This window comes from Carassius carassius, chromosome 18 (genome assembly GCF_963082965.1).
Source record: "Carassius carassius chromosome 18, fCarCar2.1, whole genome shotgun sequence".
In the NCBI taxonomy this organism is placed as follows: Eukaryota; Metazoa; Chordata; class Actinopteri; order Cypriniformes; family Cyprinidae; genus Carassius; species Carassius carassius.
The window spans coordinates 28,885,171-28,906,376 of NC_081772.1; the positions used below are offsets into that span (position 1 = coordinate 28,885,171).

General features: G+C 40.4%; 2 protein-coding genes across 4 annotated transcripts in view; one reads left to right on the forward strand and one right to left on the reverse strand.

Moving 5' to 3' along the window:
* Window positions 1–16,730: 16,730 nt before the first annotated feature.
* On the forward strand, window positions 16,731–18,916 carry lyrm2 (LYR motif containing 2). Its single transcript, XM_059499177.1, has 4 exons — window positions 16,731–16,853; window positions 17,090–17,230; window positions 18,080–18,163; window positions 18,211–18,916. Exons 1-3 carry the CDS (start codon window positions 16,809–16,811, stop codon window positions 18,158–18,160), a joined length of 267 nt encoding a protein of 88 aa, XP_059355160.1. The 5' UTR covers window positions 16,731–16,808; the 3' UTR covers window positions 18,161–18,163; window positions 18,211–18,916.
* Window positions 18,917–19,152: 236 nt separating this feature from the next.
* The window catches only part of ankrd6b (ankyrin repeat domain 6b), a 30,556-nt gene continuing 28,502 nt past the window's right edge, over window positions 19,153–21,206 (reverse strand). For all 3 annotated transcript variants that reach the window (XM_059499174.1, XM_059499176.1, XM_059499175.1), the window contains one exon: window positions 19,153–21,093. In XM_059499174.1, coding sequence (XP_059355157.1) covers window positions 20,618–21,093 — 476 coding nt within the window. In that variant the 3' untranslated portion in view covers window positions 19,153–20,617. The remainder of the gene's footprint in view (window positions 21,094–21,206) is intronic.

A 21,206-nucleotide genomic window follows, 5' to 3' on the forward strand; every position in this document is an offset into this window, starting at 1 on the left:
ACAGCTTCATAATCATTAGGATGGATGGGCCGTGCTCTTTGCTTGAAAGGAGTCTCATCTTTTAGTTTGATATGGTGTTTGACTTTGGTGGCATGGCCAAAATCAAGGTCATGGTGTGCAAAAAAGTCAGTATAACCGTTGAGCTTCTCAGTGATTCTACTTTTCCACTCCTCTGGCAGAGGAGACTGACCAAAGTCAAACGTCAGGTTGCTTTGGGTGGTTTGACACGATGGAGTAACAGTGGCACTACAACAGTTCACAGTAGCAGAGTTTTTGTCAGGTAAGTGAACGTTTTCAAGGATCTGTTCGGGAGCATGTAGTTCTGCAATAACACAGTTTGAGGGGATTGTTATATCATGGTCTGTTTCATTCCTGATCCAAACAGGCAACTTCTGTTGGTGCTGCTGTAGCAGAGTGATGAGACAACAATCAATGAAAATCCCACCAGGTAAGGCAGAGGTTGTTGGTCGCTCCAGGACTGCCCATTTCTCAGTATTAGCAGAACTGACATTGGCATAACCTTCCACAGCAACTTTCTCATGTGCAGCAATGACTTGCTGTGTTTTTCCTTTAAGTGTCATGAGGCCAATTTCTCCAGTGGTGTTCAGCCTTTTCCGGAGCTCAAGTGCCCTGAGGATTTGTCTATAGCCATAGACAGTTGAAGTGTTTTTCCGAGTGTTGTTCTGGCAGTGTTCATAATATAGCACATCAAGTAAGTTAGTCCCTATCAGAACAGGTAAGTCACTGTTGGAGCGTAGATCAGGGACAACTAATGCTAATGTGGATACTTCAGGTGCAGTGTCAATGAAGTCTTTTGGGAAACCAATGCTGACTTCTACGTACCCCAAGTATGGAACAAACTGACCATTAGCACCCTCAACATCAAGTAGATTAAAAGGCTGGATTGGCTGCTTTGATAAGTGTTCTTTGTAGAATGCAGTTGATACTGTGGTCACCTGAGATCCGGTGTCAAGGAGACAGTTACAGTTTACTCCTGAAACAGTAACATTGCTGGTGCATTTCTCGCCTATTAACCCTTTTGGTATTTTAGACCGGTGCTTTTGTGCTCAACGAGTAACTTGAAATATTCTGTTTAGCATTTGGTTTGGGACGAGTGTGATTAGTCTTTGTTCCTGTTTGCCCCTCAACAGGAACAGAACCTAGTTTAACTCTGGCTGAGTTTGGGCTTCCCACAACCGCTGCTTCTCTCTGAGTTCTTTTCGTTTATGTCTATGTCTTTCTCATCAATGTCAAAGTCGTACACATTCAGGGAGTTAGACTGGACTTTCGTTTTGGGACATCCAAGATGCTGCTTCATGCGGCAGAACTTGGCAGTTTGCTTGTCCTCTTCAGTTCGTAGTAAGAGCAACAACTCAGGAAATGAGGGTGGATTATTCTTTTTTTGTTCCAGCTGGAGATTTGTGATGAAGCTGTTGTTCCAGCATCCCCTGCAGAACTGTTTCAGCAGTTGGCGGTCTGAGTCTCCAGCAGCAATACCATTTCTTTTCACTACATTGCTCAATGTAGCCTGTAGTCGATGTAAGTAAGCAGATGGTTTTTCACCTGTGTTTTGGTTGGTGTTTAGGAATGCAGCAAAGAGTTCATCACCATCATCCACAGTACCATAAGCTGAGTCAAGAACACTCAGATAGTCACGGGAACTGGACTGAGGCCCTAGATGTTTCACAACATTGGCAGCTGGAGGAAGCAGGCTTTCTGAAATCTTTCTGACCACTTGTTTGTCAGAGACTGTGGTATCTGTGATGTAAAGCTCTGCATTGCTACGCCAGGTGTCATAATCAACTTCTAGGCTTGGACATGGAGTTTTTCCAGAGAAAGGCCTCCACTTGGAAAAGCTATAAGGTGTTGATGACATATCATTGCTCTTCACGATGTGTTCTACCACCACTCTTTGGACTTCAGGTGTAGTAAGTTGTTCAGGTGTTAGCTGGTAGGTTGCTCTACTACCACTATGTGGAACCTCATAAGCCTGTTAGAGCGGAAACGGGATGCTATCCATATTCATTGTCACTTTGGACTGAGTAGTTGGCTCAGTTGGGGTCTGGTCAGTTACTGGGGCTATCACTGTATTTGTATCAGGGGTATACAGTGGGGATATGTTGACCAAGGGGTCTTCATGCTCAAATGGCCGGTCCTGGTTTGCAGAGTGTTGAATTCTAGCCAACTCCTCTAGCAGTACTTTCTCAAAATCTGTACCACTCATTTTTGCTACATCTTTTAACTCAGAAAGGTAGGACTGGGTTAAGCTTGATCCTACATTAGCAGTGTAAATGCTAGACAAAAGCTGGATGTGGTGAACAATGTTAGGATCAGAAGAGGGTCTGTGACATGGTAAGTCACACTGGAGTGTTTGAATAGCTGCGCCAAATTGAAACTCAACAACAGCTGTGTTCTTGAAATCAGGATCAGAACTTTCTATCTTAACTACTCTTTCAATGGACCCATATTTCTCCAAAAAACCAACCACCTCATCATCTACATCAGTACCAGAAAGCCCACTGATTAGGACTGATTTGGGCACCTTAATGTTCTTAGACTGAATAACATACATGCTGCAGTAAGTGAAATTGCAAAACAACCCAAAAAATAAAACACATACATTTACAGTCTAAGAGATTACGATGAATTGTGAACAAATGTGCCAAAGCTGTTCTGTATAAATATAGATATAACCACAAACTGCTCCTGGCTGGACTCGCCAAGCTTTATGTAGCACCTCTAACCTGAATTAGAATAATAGCTATATATCTATTACCTAGGCTCTGAGCAGTAATTGACAAGACTCACAAGGAGACCTGACCTTTTTTTTTTTAAACAGAACAGCTGGCAGGTTTATTACACAATCACTGTGCAACACACTATTCACAGAATTATTTTCTCTTACATTAGAGAATACCCCAAAATAAAATAGAGCTCTTTCATTTAGGAAAAAAATAGGAAAACAAAATAAATTGTCCTTGGGAAAATAGAAAGTCAATCTACCCGGGTAATAAACCAAAACACATTCAAGTTTCCTTATCTGAAATCCATGGGATCCAATATCCGAGGTCTGGATACGAATCAGTTCAGTCACTCCGCAGAAGAGAATCCGACACAGCTGGCCACACTACGTCCAAACGTTCCTTCTGTAGAATTTCACTCACTGGGACAGGCTCGCCATCGAAGTCGGTATGGTTTGGAACCAAACTGAATCCAGGATAAAAACCAATCTGTACATAGCAGTACAGAATATATAAAAACAATTATATCAATATCTCCTTTCCATATATGGTTCCTAATTTACTTTTCTTTTCTCAATAAACCAGTTACACATTTAAAACCATTAGCTATGATTATAAGAGAACTGTTCAAATCACTCTACAACTATGCTTCATACAAGTCTGTTCGACTAGAGACCATAGTTCGCATTGACAAATTCAAAACATAGTACAAAATAAAACGATAGCATTTATTTTCCTAAATAAATGTTCCTTACAGGATTAATGCATTTTTCAATCATAACATATAATGAACTGTATGCTATTAAGCTATTAAACAACATGAAATGAATGCATTATTTCCCCATTAGTCATTTTACAACAGTTAAACACATTTAGAACCCAGTACTTAGCTGAATGCTCAGTTTAACAAAACACAAAATTCACACATTATGAGCTAAGTGCAATATAAACATCTTACAATACTCTCGAGTCTCATGTCACTCCGATTGGTTTTATTATAATAGCATGAGATCTTAAAACCTAATATTGTTTACTGATAACATCACCTCGTGTTAGCTAGCAATATGGTAAGCTAATGAGCACACTGAAACAATAGAAACTCACCGGAGGTTTCAGCAGAAAACACGATAAAGAACACCGTAAACCGTCTCCAACAATGCAATTGTTACTGCCTCGGGTTACTAGTAAAAGATCATCTTATCCACACAACTCCTGATTAGAATTGACCAGATATTACTGTTTTTCGATCTATTTTCGCCACGTGAGCTAGAGCTTTCTTTCTAATGCAACTTGATACAAAAGAGAATCCCCCAATGACGAATGCAAAAAACAGTGCTAGTGCACCCTCTACTGGCATCATGTAATTTGACACTCGACTAGTTAACCCTTTAGTGACAACATATTCTATATGGGTTACACATGGGTGCCAGTTGTGGGCCGGATCTGGGCCGACACAATGTTGCTATCTGGGGGGATGGTATGAGATGGAGGCCACGGCAGCCCCCCACATCTCATTAGGAGTAAGCAAGACACATGAGGCAAAGGTTCTCGGGCCCATGGTGAAAAATTTACTAGCAACAACTGATTGGAAAAAAGACCCTGCCTCTGAGTGGGAATGCTCTGAGTCAACTGACAGCTATAGGTTAAGAATAGGGGTGAGCAGTGAGGCAGTGTACCAAACAACCAGGGTAAACAGAGCTGAGATTATAACCAGGGGTGATGGAAAAGGAACAGAAGAGATGTTGCTGAAACTGCCAGAAACATTATGGTCCCAGGGACCAGAGGATGTTGGCTACTGTAGAATAGCCCCAGTGAGCTTCGAAGTAGACAACACCAGGGTCATACAGGCCAGGCAATACGCAGTAAAACCAGAGGCAGAGGCAGGAATAACTGAGACCATACACAATTTAGGAAAGGCTGGGGTACTGTACAAAACTGACTCTGTATGGAACACCCCAATACTACCAGTGTTAAAACAGTCAACTGGGAAGTATAGGATGGTGCATGATCTAAGGAAAATTAATGAAATAGTAACCACCCCTGTGTTGCCCACACCTAACCCATACACCATACTCTCAAAACTGACCCCAATCCACACCCACTTCTCAGGCATTGATTTGGCTAACGCCTTCTTCTGTATACCTCTGGCAAAAGAGTGCCAGGATATGTTTGCTTTTACCCACAAAGGGTGCAGGTATACCTATGTTTGCCTCCCACAAGGTTTTATACTGAGCCCAGGTATTTTTAATCAACAGCTAAGACACCTTTTAGACAAGAACATTCTAAGTGAATCCTCTGTGCTGATTCAGTATGTAGATGATCTATTGATTGCATCAAAATCTGCTGAAGCGTGTATGATAGATACAGAGAGGGTACTGGCGACTTTAGCCCAAGAGGGGCTAAAGGTAAGCAAAAGCAAACTACAGGTGTGTAGACCTGAAGTCACCTTCCTAGGGAGAATAGTGGGAAGACAGGGCACGGCGCTCACCCCTGACACCAGACAAGCTATACTATCACACCCCAAACCAGTGTATGTGAAAGACATGCTCTCTTTTCTAGGCCTGGTAGGCTACAGCAGACACTACTTACCCAACTACATGGAAAAAACAGCAGAATTAAGAGAAATGGTGAAAGAAGTAGGCATGAAAAACAGTAAGGCTGTACTGCAGTGGACAGTACAGAAAGAACAGGTTTTCATAAACCTGAAAACTGACATGGCTACTGCTGCCACATTGAAAACTCCCAACCATGCATTACCTTTTTACTTAGATGTAAGCAATACCAAGAATAGTGTGAGTGGGGTGCTGTATCAAAAACAGTGCCAACAAAGGCGAGTGCTGAGTTACTGTAGTGCTCCTTTGGACAAAGTTGAGCAAAAACAGGCACCCTGCGCACAATTTGTGGCAGGCATGGCTAAAATGATAGAAAAAACACAGCATCTGGTGATGGGACACCGACTACACATCCTGACAAACCACTCTGTGGTGGCTTTCATTACTTCTTCTGCATTTACTTTTTCAGCACAGAGACAAAACAAATTACTCAAAATTCTAACTGCCCCTATCATTGTACATGAGCACTGAGGAATAAACATGGCTGAGCTGGTGGGGGAGGGGGAGCCTCATGAATGTGCCCCAAGGGCCTTGATGGATGACAAGGTGAGGGAGGGTTTGAGGGACATCCCTTTAGACAACCCTGAATTGACACTTTTTTGTGATGGATGTTGTTTCAGGACAGAACAGAACGTGCTGTCAGCAGGATTTGCAGTGGTTAGCCAAACAGAAAGAACATTTACAACAGTGATTACAGAAAAATTACATGACAGGCCTTCAGCACAAAGGGCTGAATTGTTGGCTGTTATAGCAGCATTGAGAATAGCCACAGATAAAACAGTTAACATCTACTCAGACTCAGCTTATGCAGTTACAGCTGCAACAATAGAATTAACCGGGTGGGCTAGGATAGGGTTTGTAACATCTACAGGAAAACCCATAAAACACTCACAAGAAGCCTCTGAGTTATTAGAGGCTATCATGCTACCCACAGAATTAGCTATCATAAAATGTACAGCACACACAAAAGGGCAGGACAGTGTCTCAAAAGGGAAAGATGCAGCAGACCAGGCAGCAAAACAGGCAGCTGGATACCTTACATTGCAGATGGTAGTCACAGCAACAGATGAGCTAATGGAGTTAGAACCAGCAATAACCACTGAGTACATCAGACAGGAACAAACGTCAGCCTCTCCTGAGGAACGTAGCAGTTGGGTAAGCAAGGGAGCGACAATGGCTGACACAGGGCTTTGGGTAGGGCCTGATGGACGACAGGTACTACCTGCAAACACAGCAGTTCACATATTGACAGAAGCACACTCATTGGTACACAGTAGTGAAAAAGACATGACAAAACGCATGAAGGCATGGTGGCACCCTTTTATGCCTCACTTGATTAGCAGTACAATTGCTAACTGTGAGACATGTGTAAAATTCAATGTAAGGCCTACTGCTAGGCCTGAGGCTGGGCACTTCCCCACAGACAGGGGCCCAAGGCACACAGTGGGGATTGATTTTACTGATATGTTGATACCAGTGAACAAGAAAAGGTACCTGTTGGTGATGGTGGACCAGTTCAGTGGGTGGCCTGAAGCATTTCCATGCAGAAAGGAGAATGCCATGTCTGTGGTGAAGTACCTGGTTAATCAGTATATTCCAAAACATGGTTTCCCAAAATCAATCAGGTCTGACAATGGCTCACACTTTAAAAACGAACACCTGCAGATGGTAGAGAAACAACTGGGTTTGAAACATGTGTATGGGGCAGTATACCACCCCCAAAGCCAGGGGAAGGTGGAAAGGCTAAACCTAACACTGAAAAACAAATTGGCAAAAATATGTGCATGTACTAACATGAATTGGGTTGAAGCTCTGCCTGTGGCATTAATGTCTGTCAGATGCTCAATCAATAGAACCACAGGGTTTACACCATTTGAACTGACCACTGGCAGACAATTTCCTGGTCCATGGGCTCCCCTCTGTACGGAGGGGCAAACTGACACACCAATTGCTTTTGCTACTAAAGTGAATGCGGTTATTAACATGTTTTGCCCACAGAAAAATTGGCCTGACCCCTCTGGCACAGATCCAGCCCCGAAGGAAATATCTGACAACCAGTGGGTAAGATTGAAACAGCTAAAACGAAAATGGTCATCTCCCAGGTGGTCTGAACCACTGAAAGTGACAGCACGCACCTCCCACTGTGTACAGGTAGCTGGAAAAGGTAAAACATGGTTTCATCTGTCTGCATGCATGTTCTGTGCCCCTCCTTCTAGGACCCTAGCAGACACCAGAATTGACCTTTTGGAAGGTCAAAGAGAGGGAGACGTGGAGGAGCAGGAACAGGAGCAGCGTGAAACAGAGGAAGCAGAGGAAGGACAGAGTCAGACCAGTGCAACTAACACTGGTCCAAACCAGCTAACCCTGACAGAAACAAAAACAAGCACAAGACTTTTACTCAGGAAAGGGGACTTTTTGGAAATTCCCGAGGACATACCCATTGCCCACTGCATAAGCGCAGATTATGCATTAGGAGCAGGAGTAGCCAGACAGATACTCCAGCAGCTAAATGCAACAGTAAGCAGACCAGGTCAGTGCATAAGAACAGAGCATGGTAGGAAACACATCTACCATTTAGTGACCAAATTGTGGTGTAGGGACCTACCCACTTATGAAACATTAGAAAGCTGCCTGAGAAATTTAAAGGAACAGTGTAGCAAAGACAAAATTGAAGTACTAGCCATTCCCAAATTAGGCTGTGGGCTAGACAAACTGGACTTTACAAAGGTTAGAAGCATCCTAGAGAGGGTGTTTGACAAAGAGACCATACAAATAGTGGTAATTGTGCAAGAATGAGGAACATAAATGTGGCAGTATGTGTATGGGGAGTGGCGGTTATAGCTTGCATAGTAATTATGGGGTATCACATGGTGGGTATGAAAAGACAAAAAAGGAACAAAATATGGGAGGGAGGGTCTTCTGGGGTAAGAATGACCCTAGAAAAATTGAAAGGGAAAGATGGGTACTGGGAAGTGGACCTGTGTAAAATTATAGACTGTAGGGGAGGGGATGGAGAAAAGGGGTGGCTGGGATATATAGTGTATGGATGTTACTGGGCAAAAGAGAAACCGCCAACCGAAGCATGGTGTCCCAGTTGGAATGATGTAACTTGGACCTCAAAGAATGTAGGGCAAAGTAAAATGGGAGATGGGGTAGTATTAGGACAATTAAAAAACATGTTAAAAGTACCACTAAAAATAACTAGAGTAGGCCAGACAAAAAGCACAATGAATAGACTGATAATAACCCTAAAAAATTACAGAGGAGGGAATTACGAAGAATACTTCACTCTGGGAGTAGACATCAGAACGACTGACCCCCTGCATTTGATAAGAATAGTGACGGAATGATGGAGTCACGCCCACTAAGGGCAGCAACATAATTGATTTGACTAAAAGAGAAAGGGTAATAAAAGCATTAGATTATAGTACAATCACTCCTTTAGATCTAATAACCATGGAAACAGGATACCATGAGTCCAACCTCTGGTTAGATTGGGTATATAGTGCAGCTGCCGATTTAGGGTTTGAAGGATGTATAGCCTGTGCTGCTGGCAGGCCACAATTAAACACGGAACCAGGTCCTCTCCATCAGAACGATGAATGGGGATATAAATGCATGTTGAAATTAACACAAGAGAAAAATCATACTAACTGCTCTGCTCTAACCCAAATATACCCCATTACTGGGAAAAGGTAATCTCTGGGAGTGCCACTAATCAGACAGAAAGCTAATTACACCTTTTTCAACTTTACTTCCCAAACTAGCACCAAGATTTTGGTCGGAAAATTCAATGAAAAATGGTGTACAAAAATTGAACAAGGGGGGCATGAAAAAATCGGTCCCATACCGAGAGAGGGACTCTATTATGCCTGTGGGAAGAAAATAACCATAGTAAGAATAGACTCCAATATGGAGGGCCTTTGCACCATGATCAGAGTAGCAGTACCTATGATTCTGATAGGAAACAGGAAGGCCCCTGAGATTGGTACCCGAAAAAGGAGGGCCATAGCTGATTTTGACCTCACCAAAAATACCCCCACTTACATAGATGCTATAGGGATACCAAGAGGGGTACCTGATGAGTTTAAAATAGCAGACAATATAGCTGCAGGCTTTGAAAACATACCCATAATCTCTGCCATATTTCCAATTACCCCAAACAAAAATATAGACAGAATTAACTACATTCATTACAATGTACAGAGACTATCAAACTTCACCAGAGATGCTGTAGAAGGATTACGGGCCCAGTTGGCAGCAACCTCTTTGATGACCATCCAGAACAGGTTAGCACTGGACATGCTCCTGACAGAGAAGGGAGGAGTGTGTTCCATGTTCAAAGACATCTGCTGTACAGCAATACCTAACAACACTGCCCCTGATTGTTCCGTGTCTAAGGCCTTAGATGGGTTGAAAGCACTCTCTGAAAAAATGAAAGAGAATATAGGGGTGGATAATGCTGTAACTAGGTGGATGGAAGACATGTTTGGGGCCTGGAAAGGAGTAATAATATCTATACTAACATCTATGGGAATATTCCTGGGGATCCTGGTGACCTGTGGGTGTTGTTGTATCCCTTGTATGAGAAGCATGGTGAACAGGTTAATTACAACAGCAATAGAGAAAAAAGATCCTCCGCCATACCAGATGCCCTTACTAGCTGCAGAAAGGAGTGAGGAGAGCGAAGAAGACGAAGAGGTGGTAGAAATGTTAGGTGATCTCTAGTAGGAGATCAAGAGAGGGAATTGTGGAAAATATTATTGTCTCTATGTTTTAAATTGTAACAAATCAAATGAACAAACTGTCTTTTAGAAGAATGTGTGTAGGTGTTGTTCTCTCTCTCTCTGTCTAACTTCAGCAGAAACTGCAAGGCTAGAAAATATCAGAAAGACACCTGTGAATGTCAGCGCCCTCCCAGATAGCAACATTGTGTCGGCCCAGATCCGGCCCACATCTGGCACCCATGGAAAGATGATCTGGCCCACATGCAGCGTGGAATGATGGCACTTGGGCGGACCGCTACTGTTTGCCAGAACTGAGCCACAAGCAGGCCATAGCAATGCCATATGTCAGCCAAGAGTAAAGAAATTAACCAGAACTGGACCTTATCTGAGCCACAAAATTTGTGTGTATTAAATATGAAGAAATTTCAGCCTTAATAAGCCTGTTAACAAGCAGAATCACTGAAGGAAAGAAGAGAACAGAAAAACAGAAGAGCAGAAACACAAGAACTACAACTGACTTCAGCCACAACCTTAGATGAAATCAACTGAAGATAAAAGAAGACATGAAATCTCTCAAGATCTCAGCGTAGGAGGATTAAACTACTCCACAAACAGCTTTACCAGCTTCTCTTATTACTAACCAGATTGACTTTATTTATGTTAGACATCTACAAAAGTTTTTTATTGAGAATTAACAGAGAATTAACTCTAATGTGTTTCACCATAACAGTGATTAGTGTTTCCATTAGTTGGGCTCTTAATTGGGCTCTTATTATATAGGTTGTTTTTTTTGGCTGGTGTGACGGATGTGTTTGTTAAACACATTTGGAGCTTCAAAGAAAGCTAGAGTGACATGATATCAAGTGTCGGCTGTTATCTGTTGATGGTTTTTTAATCATCATGAAGTACACTGGTTCATTGATGTTTTTTTTTTAATTGAACAATTATGTTGTTCCGGTAATTTTATTTTATTTTAATATCCGATAATATTACAAACCCTGTGTTTCTGCCGCATGAGATCCAGCAGTAAGGATGGCTGAAGCGAAACAGTCGTTCCGAAGCTTTGCGAGATCCCGAAGCGCAGATGTGTCGAAACACTGATCCGAAGCGTGATTAGAAACACCCATGTCACGTGACTATGACCAAACGAAGCCTCGAAGTGTTTCACTAATTGTTTCATCAGGTGTGGTCCGCCGAATCAGCGTTTGATTGGAACGGTCGGGAACAGACCACACAATCGCACATCTGTATAAAAGTGAAATAAACGCATTTTGACCTCGTGGGTTTTTGTGAGAGGAGTTTGACTTTGAGATAGCGGATTTTTGGTGATATAGTGACATAGTGCGATTTGATTAGTTATAGGCAATTTAGACTTACATTTAAATTTACACAACGCATTGACTGAGAGGCTAGAGACAGACAGAGTATACATATAGTGACACATTAATAGATACATAGATATAAATATATATAGACAGCTAGATTAATAGATAGATACATATATAGATTACAGATACATATATAAATACATATATTATAGATAGATACATATATAGATAGATTATAGATACATATATAAATACATATATTATAGATAGATACATATATAGATACATAGATTATAGATACATATCTAGATACATAGATCGATTCATATATAGATAGATAGATTTGGATAGATAGATAAAATGGAAGCTCCCCAGATGAGATGCCGTACATCTGTGGTGTGGGAGCATTTCCATTTAGAAACCCCAAATAAAGTGAGATGTGTGTATTGTGATCGGCAGCTAGCCTACTGCAACAATACATCATCCATGATGCGCCATTTGAGGAGCACTCATCCTGCCATTTTGCAGGGTGCAGAGGATGGCATTCCCCCTGTACCTAGGCCTGCTACTGACACTGCTGGGCCATCTAAGCAAGGTATGCATTGTTTGGGATATTACAACCTTTTGGGACACTGTTTATAAAGTTTATAAGTTATATAAAGCACTGATTATAAACACTGGAAGGTTTCCAAATAATGAACCAGTAGGCTATACTTTTAATAGATGTGCACTAATTGAAGCTGTATTTTTCCAATGTATTTGTCTGAAAGTATGTTTTGTCTTCTCTTTTAAAAGTCAGACAGAGGGAATTGGATGAGGCTCTTATAAACATGGTGGTGAAGGATCTGCAGCCCTTCACCATCGTGGACGATGAGGGATTCAGGGCATTTGTGAACAAGCTTGATCCAAGCTATGTCCTCCCATCCCGGAAGGTGCTTAAAATAATGGTCAGCGAAAAGTACAACAAAGCCAAGGAGAAGGCAATGGAGGACCTACAAAAGGCCGAATTTGTTAGCCTTACAGCTGACATGTGGTCCTCCATTAATATGGATGGATATCTTGGTGTGACTTGCCATTACATAACACCAGAGGCAAAAATGGCAACTGCTGTACTGGGTGTAAGGAGGTTTTACCAAACCCACACAGCCCAGCATCTCATGGAGGCTAAAGCCTTGCTAATGGCTGAGTGGGGAATAACCTCCAAAGTTCAGTGCATGGTGACTGACAATGCATCTAACATGATCCTAAGTGCCCAACTACTCCACCTTCGCCATGTCCCATGTTTTGCTCATACTTTAAATTTGATTGTGAAAAAGGCACTAGATCAAACCCCAGTCATCAATGAAATACGCCAGAAGGCCAGAAAGATTGTGGGGTTGTTCAGATCCAGCTGCAAAGCAAAGGACAAGCTTGTGGAGATGCAGAGCTTGATGGGAAGACCAACTCTGAAACTGATACAGGAGGTTGACACGAGATGGAACAGCACATTTGACATGCTACAGCGCTTGTATGACCAACGTGAACCAGTGGCTGCTGCACTTTCCAACTTAAACAATGATACTGCTCCCCTGACAAGTATTGATTATGACATTATTGAACAATCATTGTCAATACTGCAACCATTCAAACTCGCAACAACAGAGATGTCAGAGGAAAAGAGAGTGTCTGCTTCAAAGCTTATACCACTGTACAGGATGTTGCAGCACAAGCTTGCACAGAAAAAAGGAAATGCAACGCAGGAATCAACTGTTCAATTAGGTAGGCCACAATGATCATACTACCCATGTGATTGGCCATAACTGTCATATTATTGTCATTATTATAAATATGTGTTTCTCCTGTTTTGGCTCATAGGCTCACATCTGCAAGAAGGTCTGCACTCCAGATGTGGAGGTTATGAGAGTTTTAGAGCCTTGGCACTGGCTACACTGCTGGACCCAAGGTTCAAAAATGTGGCATTTGGAAATGCTGCCAAAGCCCAGGAAGCTGAAAAGCATATCACACTGGAGTGTGCTTCACTGATGCGTTCAAACACAAATCCTGGTGAGCAGTTTCAGTCTGTGTTATGTTATGTAATCTGAATCATGTAATATAATATATCCTTCATATATGCCGTCAGTTTAGGATTTGTTACTAATTGCTGTTTTCATTTTTATTCAGACCCAGAAATGTCAACATCACACCCATCATCATCATCATCACCATCACCATCAACATCAACACCAGTAGAAACACAGGACAGTTTATGGGAACTTTTTGATACTCGCATCCATCAAACCAAGATGATACACAATGCTACAGCTGATGCCACAGTGGAAGTGAAAAAATACATCAACGATGCGTATTTGCCCAGAACTCATGATCCACTAACTTACTGGAAAGAGAGAGCAGTAATCTTTCCTCATTTGTATGTCCTTGCAAAAAAATATCTTTGTATGCCAAAAACAAGTGTCCCTTGTGAGAGGATTTTTTCAAAGGCTGGAGAAATTATCTGTAAAAAAAAGAAGTAGGCTAAGTCCTTCCACAGCAGATAAATTAATATTTTTGAATAAAAATCTCTAAAAAAGTGAGACATTGTGGCTTGATTTATTAATATTCATTTTTCATGACCAAAATAACATTATGCACAGTGAGGAGCCTATAGGTTACAAGCTTCACATATTAGAACATTATAATAATAAAAAACAACACATTTTTTTAATGGCTCGTCAAGGTTGTTTCAGATCAACACCTGCAAGTGACCACTAGGTGTCACCGTTGAGACGGGTGTCAGATTGATTCGAAGCCTCGAAACAATATGGCACATTTGGTTTCATTGGTTCACGAGGCCTCGATTTTGCCATCACTATCCAGCAGTATTATAACAATCAGTTAAAATCTTTTAACAAACATGAGTTTCAAAAACTTAACCTATGCTGACACACACAGATATAAACAATCAACACATGAATCTCAATAATGGTTACAGTCAAAAATATTTAGATAAACTGATCAATTCAGAACTTCACTGAAAAGCTACTGTCACAACAAAAACAACAGCAAAATATAAGCAAATATTTAGAATTAAACAAAATAACAGGACAATTCAGCTGCATAATTTATTCATGTTGCAATGCATGCTGGGAGTTTTGTACTATGCTAATACCCAGCATGCATTGCAGCAAGGTACATTTGATTGTCACCATTGTTGAGATTCATGTGCTGATTGTTGATGTCTGTGTGTGGCATCATAGATTGAATTCTTTATAATCGTTAAAAACTTCTAACTGATTGTTGTAATATTGCTTGACCTCATGCTGGAGAAACACATGGTTTGTGATGTGAATATATTAATGAAACAATTGTTAGATTTAAAAAAAAATTAGCAAATCAGCCTGTTTCATGAGGATTATAAAATCATCAACAGATAACCGCCATCACCTGACCTCAATTCTCTTTAGCTTACTTTGATGCCGCAAATGCGTTTAACAAACACACCATCGCAGCAGCTAAAAAAGACTAAAGATAAAATAAGAGTTAAGAGTGCAACTAATGGAAACGCTAATCACTGTTATGGTGACACACATTAGAGTTAAACCTTTCTTAATTCTCAATACAACTTTTGTAGATGTCCAACAGAAATAAAGTCAGTCTGGTTAGTAATAAATGAAGCTGTTAATGCAGTTTGTGGAGTTGTTTAATCCTCCTCTGGTGAGATCTCCAGAGATTTAATGTCTTCTTTTATCTTCAATTGATTTCATCTAAGGTTGTGGCTGAAGTCAGTTGTAGTTCTTGTGTTTCTGCTTATCTCTTTCTCTGTTATTTTCTTTCCTTCAGTGATTCTGCTTTTTAACAGGCTTATTAAGGCTGAAATTCATATTTAATATATAAACAGATTTTGTGGCTCAGATAAGGTCCAGTTCTGGTTAATTTCTTTACTCTTGGCTGACATATGGCATTGCTATGGCCTGCTTGTGGCTCAAATCTGGCAAACAGGAGCGGTCCGCCCAAGTGCCATCATTCCACGCTGCATGTGGGCCAGATCATCTTTCCATGGGTGCCAGATGTGGGCCGGATCTGGGCCGACACAATGTTGCTATGTGGGCTGCACAGTGGAAAAGTACCTAAGGAGGAGCCACTGTGAAGCAAGAATATATATTGAACTGCTTATGCTTTGAAAAACATTCTGGACTGCCCAGATGTTATATCTTTGGTAGACTGTAATCCTGAGCTCAGAAAAGACAATTCTGATTCTTTATTAAAAGATTTTCTTAAACCATATACAAGTCTCCAGTTTATCATTTGACGAATCAACAAACTGGGAGGAAAACTCTGCAGGGGCAGACTTTCCAACACTACCCTCTTAAAATAGATTTTGTAGTTGTCTATCGACCCCCAGGACGCAAGTTAACTTTTTGTATTAGATGTGCTGCTCTCAACCTTTCCTGAGGATGGTACTCCCCTAGTTATGCTTGGAGATTTCAACATCTACCTAGATAAACCTCTGTATGCTGATTTCCACACTCTGCTGATCTCAACTGAGCTACTCACAAATCAGGCAACCAACTGGACCTTATTTATACGCGACACTGCTCCACTGATCATGTTCTGGTTACTCCACTGCACACGTCTTTTTATCTGAAAATAAATAAATAAATAATATATATCCAGGGAAAAAATAAATAAATGTGTTGGCTAGTCTTTGGTGTTTGTGGAAATACAAATTTAACAATTCATACATGATTGTTTTATTGGAAATGTACAACTAAATGTTGACTTCAAAGATATTCTAAAAAGGATAAAAATTAAAATAATGATATAAGCATATATAAAGTTGAGTAAAATAAATATAATTAAATGATTTATATATAACTTACTTAGTAATAAACAAAATCCATTGTTATGTTGCTCAAATAATATATTAAGCTTAAATCACTAAAGTGCATTAATAAATGTGTTGGATGAGATATAGAATAGGAGTGATGTAACAGTTATTCTGGAGCTTCTCCTCAATTCAAATCAGTCAGATCTTTTTCTATTGAATTATTGAAACCAACAGCAAATGTGTAAGAAACAAACAGAAAGTTTTACTTTTAGATTTGTCTAGAAAAATACAAATGTACAATTACCTGGTTGCAAAACCTTTCACAAGACATGGTACTCAGTTGGGAATTAATAAATTACACAAGTACAAATTATTTGAAATATAGTGAAGGCGATCATCAACAAGCATTACTAAACAAATAGATATAAATATACACATACAATTAGCTATTATTCAAGTAGGTGGCGATATGCTTCAAAGGTAATCAATCCAACAAAAACCGGAGAAGAAAATGAAGAAGAACATTGCGACGTCACCGATTCTGACCAATAAAAAAACACAAACACGTCTGAGCTCCGCCTCATTTGTTATTCAACATGGCAGTGTCCCGATTACCACCCGCAGCTCTCAGTCTCAAACAGGTAAAAAATACAATTAATAAATACAATCCCTTGTCACAGCGCCTTTAACCACGAGTGAAATCTCTGAACGGCTGTGTAGATCACGAGGAGTTTCAAACAAAGCTGTTCGGACGCGTTCAAAAACAGAAGCAATAAAGACTTTTGTCTGTTGTGTTAAAACACGGACCAACAGCCGAGAACACGTCGTGTGTGCACGGCCACGTGTAGATATTGTGTTAATGTGATGTTGTGCTCAGTTTCTGCAGAGACAGAAAGTTCTGGGGGTTTACAGAGACCTGCTCCGATCCATCCGGAGAATACCGACCGAGTCTGACCGCAGATACTTGAGAGACTGGGCCAGAGAAGAGTTCAAGAGGAACAAGACTGAAACAGACCAGGTGGCTCTTCTTCAGCCATTTAGAAATGTAGCATTAAATCACTTGCTCACTGCAGTGAATGGGTGCTGCCAGAAGGAGAGTCCAAACAGCTGATAAAAAGATCACACTTTACTTGAAGAAGCCTTATTGTGGAGAATGGACTCTATTTTAGCCGGAGGCAGTGATTTGAACATCTTGATGGATTTGTTTCATATGAACATGGAGCTTTTGGCTTCACACGATGTTAACTGATGGACTTGAGTGGTGTGGATTATTGTGATGTTTTTATTAGCTGTTTGGACTCATTCTGATGGCACCCATTCACTGCCAAAGATCTGCTTGTGAATGAAAACATTTTGGATGGCATGAGGATGAGTTAGTTTTCAGATAATGTTAATTATTTTTTTTGTGAACTATTCCTTTAACTGCTTAATTAGACAGACCCTCATCCCAAAACCCAGCACTCCAAATATGTGCACATGCATGGAAATGCATGACCTTTATATTTAATGGAAAATAAATTGGACTTTTCATGCAAGAACTCAGATGTGATCGCACTTTCATTTCACGGTTCAGAGTTTCATGCAAAGTGACTTTGCTGTGAACTGTGCTTCATACATCACTATGTGATTGAGAATAGACAGTAGACCTTTTTTAGAGGCAAGTGAGTCTCTGAGCTGTTGGTTTCTTGTAGGTAATCTTACTCTGTCACAGTATGCAACTTTATTAGGCAGTGAATCACTTTTTCTCTGCTCCTGAATCATGAATGACGATAGTTTGCTTCGTCACAATGAATGTCTGTCAGTGCGAGTCCTCCTTAGTGTTCCCCGTTTACATGCATTATAAATTTTGTATGGTTTGCCTCCTCAGGATGTGATCCGCATGATGCTCACTCAAGCGCACAATCATCTGGAGGATTTGAGAAGATCTCTGGTGCTGGCTGGATGCTAGAACCTCGACGGATCCCACAGACATGTCCACCATTTACTAAAAGCATAGTTCAGGCAGAAATAACAATTCTGTCATCAGTCACCCATCCTCATGTTATTTCAGACACAAAACTTTCATTCATCCGACTTTTCATTCATTCACCTTCAAGTGAAGATGTTTTATAATAATCTTCTTTTCTCCTTCCATAACAAGTCCAACCTAAATGACCTCTAAAGGAATCAAGTGTTTCAATCCAATTCTTCTGTAGAGACCACTTTTACATGATGAACAGATTTAATTTTGGCTTTCGTTTGCAAGTTAACCTTGATCAACTCGCATACATACAGGGCTTGAAATATGGTAAACAAACAAAAACTAATGTCTCTTTTTATATTAGAACAAATCTCACTGGTTGAAGATGTGTATGTGTTGATCAATGTTTATTTGTGAATAAAAGCCTAAACTAAATATTTCAAAAGCTAAATATAAAGGCATTGTGTCTCGGGAAAACTGTGTCTTGTCTGTATTAATGTGGCAGTGTTATGGGAGATTGGATTTTAAATTGAGGGACAGAAATCCCTGGTTTCATTAAAATGTCTTCATTTGTGTTTTTGAAGATGAACTAAAGTCTTATGGGCTTGGAACGACATGAGACATAAAAAATACTCTGTACTGTGAAAGTAAATCTGACATCTTAATGTGTATATATATTTATAATGCACGACTGCTCATTCTTTTAATTTGCCAAATATGAATAAAAGCCAAATAAATTCACTTCTCAGAGTCATAATTACTATGTAGCTGAAATACCACATAACATCAGAACAAAAGATCCTGTGGCTCTGACATAAAGGAATAAGTGCATAAATATGTAATATTATCAAACTATAATAATGAAACCGCTTATACATTAAACAATACAGATGTCACTGTTGTGTGAAGTGCATATAAAGAGGAAAACTGGCCTTTATCGCTGATCAAATAATAACTCCGTTTCACGAGACAACGGATTCTTTTTTCACAAATTTACACAGATGCAGTTTATTAGACATTACACAGCTGCATGACAGTAAACAATAATGTTCCCTTTGAAACAGCTGTAAACAATTATTCTAGTAGTCATACATGTATATAAAAAACAAACATGGTCGTTACATTTGTCAAGACATGCATCAAAAACAATTTGAGTCCATAGTTCACCATCAACAGCCACTGGCAAACACATCAGCGTAACTTTAAAAAGCAGCTTGAAATCATGGTGACCATTATTTAGAGTTTCTGATCATTTCAACAGTACTTTCAGCAATCTACACGTTATACATCTTGATGACGCAGTGTGAGGTTAAACATCATTCAAGAGCACAGTGATCAAAAATGATCCAACGTTTGTGAATGCTTAAAGTCAATATGAAACGATGTTCATGTTTGATTGGATGGTGGAAAGTGGGTGATACCAGAATAAAGTCAAGTTTATTTCATTCTTTGCTGCCTCAACATTACAGTTGAATATATTTAATTGATTTTAACCTCTACACCAGCCTCAAAACGTTTACCATAGAAAGGAACAGTTTTTTTCCCTGGCCCATGTAATCTGAATTTTGTTAAAAGAATGATTAGAAAGTGTTAAATTAGATTACTTCTCTACCAAATTAAACATTCACACGTGAAGCTGTTACAAACACTTAATTCATTGTGAGTACAGACTACATCAAAGTCCTCAATTAAACATCACAGGTTATGACATTTCATGCTGTGAAATGAAGTCCATGTAAAAAGTCATTACAAAATAATCTAGGACTAATACTTAATATACTAATATCTCTGTGTATGCGGTGACAGATTTTATTACTTTTATTCGTCAGTGTTCACTGGTTTTATACGATCCAGCAAACCTCCAAAGCAGTGGCATAATTTAGACACTTTCACTAAATTTGAGCACTGGAGTAGTTCTGTTCATGCATTTTTCTGAATGCTTTATATTAAGAATACAGTCCTTTGAATTTGCTTTTGCAATAAAACACTTATCTTTGTAGTGCCTATTATTGAACCAGGAGTCTGAACAGATCTTTGGCAGTGGCGGTCTGTTGTGATGTGACGTCTGTTAAAGCCAGACACATAACCCACGCAAGCATTGAACAAGGACACAGATTCTTGAACGGGGCTCTGACAGCATGCAGTGCTGCTGTACATAAAGTGCATTCTTGTGTTTCTCTGGCAGAAACAAACCTCAGCAGACAGTTTATGCTAATGCCCATTATAGTGCTAAGAATGCGTTTGCCCTCCATTTTGATTTGTGTTATGACAAATGAAATCAAACTTGTGTAGCTTGAAGCATTTGGGTTAAAGAAATTGCAAAGAGTATGTTTCTGCTCCACATCAGTTTAGATGCTACTCATCTTCATGTGCTAGCTGCTCTATGGAACTCCACAAATCCATCTGGAAGTTACAGTGTCTGCTACACCAGTGTTATCTTCTGTACTAGCTCTCCTCCTGCTTGTTAGTTCTCAGCAGTCGGAGTTCATCCTCAAGGTAGCTTATTCTGTCCAGCAGAGCGGCTCGGTCAGCCTGGGCTCTCTGGTTGGCCTGCCAGCGTGCTTCTTCAATCTTTCGTTCATACCAGCGCTCCATCTGCACAGTCACTGCCTCAAAAAAGTACTGTGTAACCTCCAGCGCATGCATGTTTTCCCGCTCCTGGGCGAAGGAAGCCTCGGAGGTGTGCGGGGCTCCTGAACTCGTCATGGTTGGAGCGTTGTGTTTGGTCTTTGCTCTTTGTTGGGTGCGTCTTTTGAGGTTCCGGTGCTCGCAGCACTGATCGGAGACTGGTCTCAGCTCCAGACTCAGATCCTGAGGCTCATCTTGTGCTCGGTGAGGGTCACTACAGGCCCGGGATCGCTGCTTAGGACGGACTATACAAGGAGATTGGGGTGCAGATTGATTCTGTGGTGACTGCTTATCTGAAAAGATAGAACAGCTTCAGAAGACACCAGTAATATTAATACTGAAATAATATTAATTTTCATGCCATGGTATAGCATAGCATATTATTATAAAATAGCTACTTAATTGC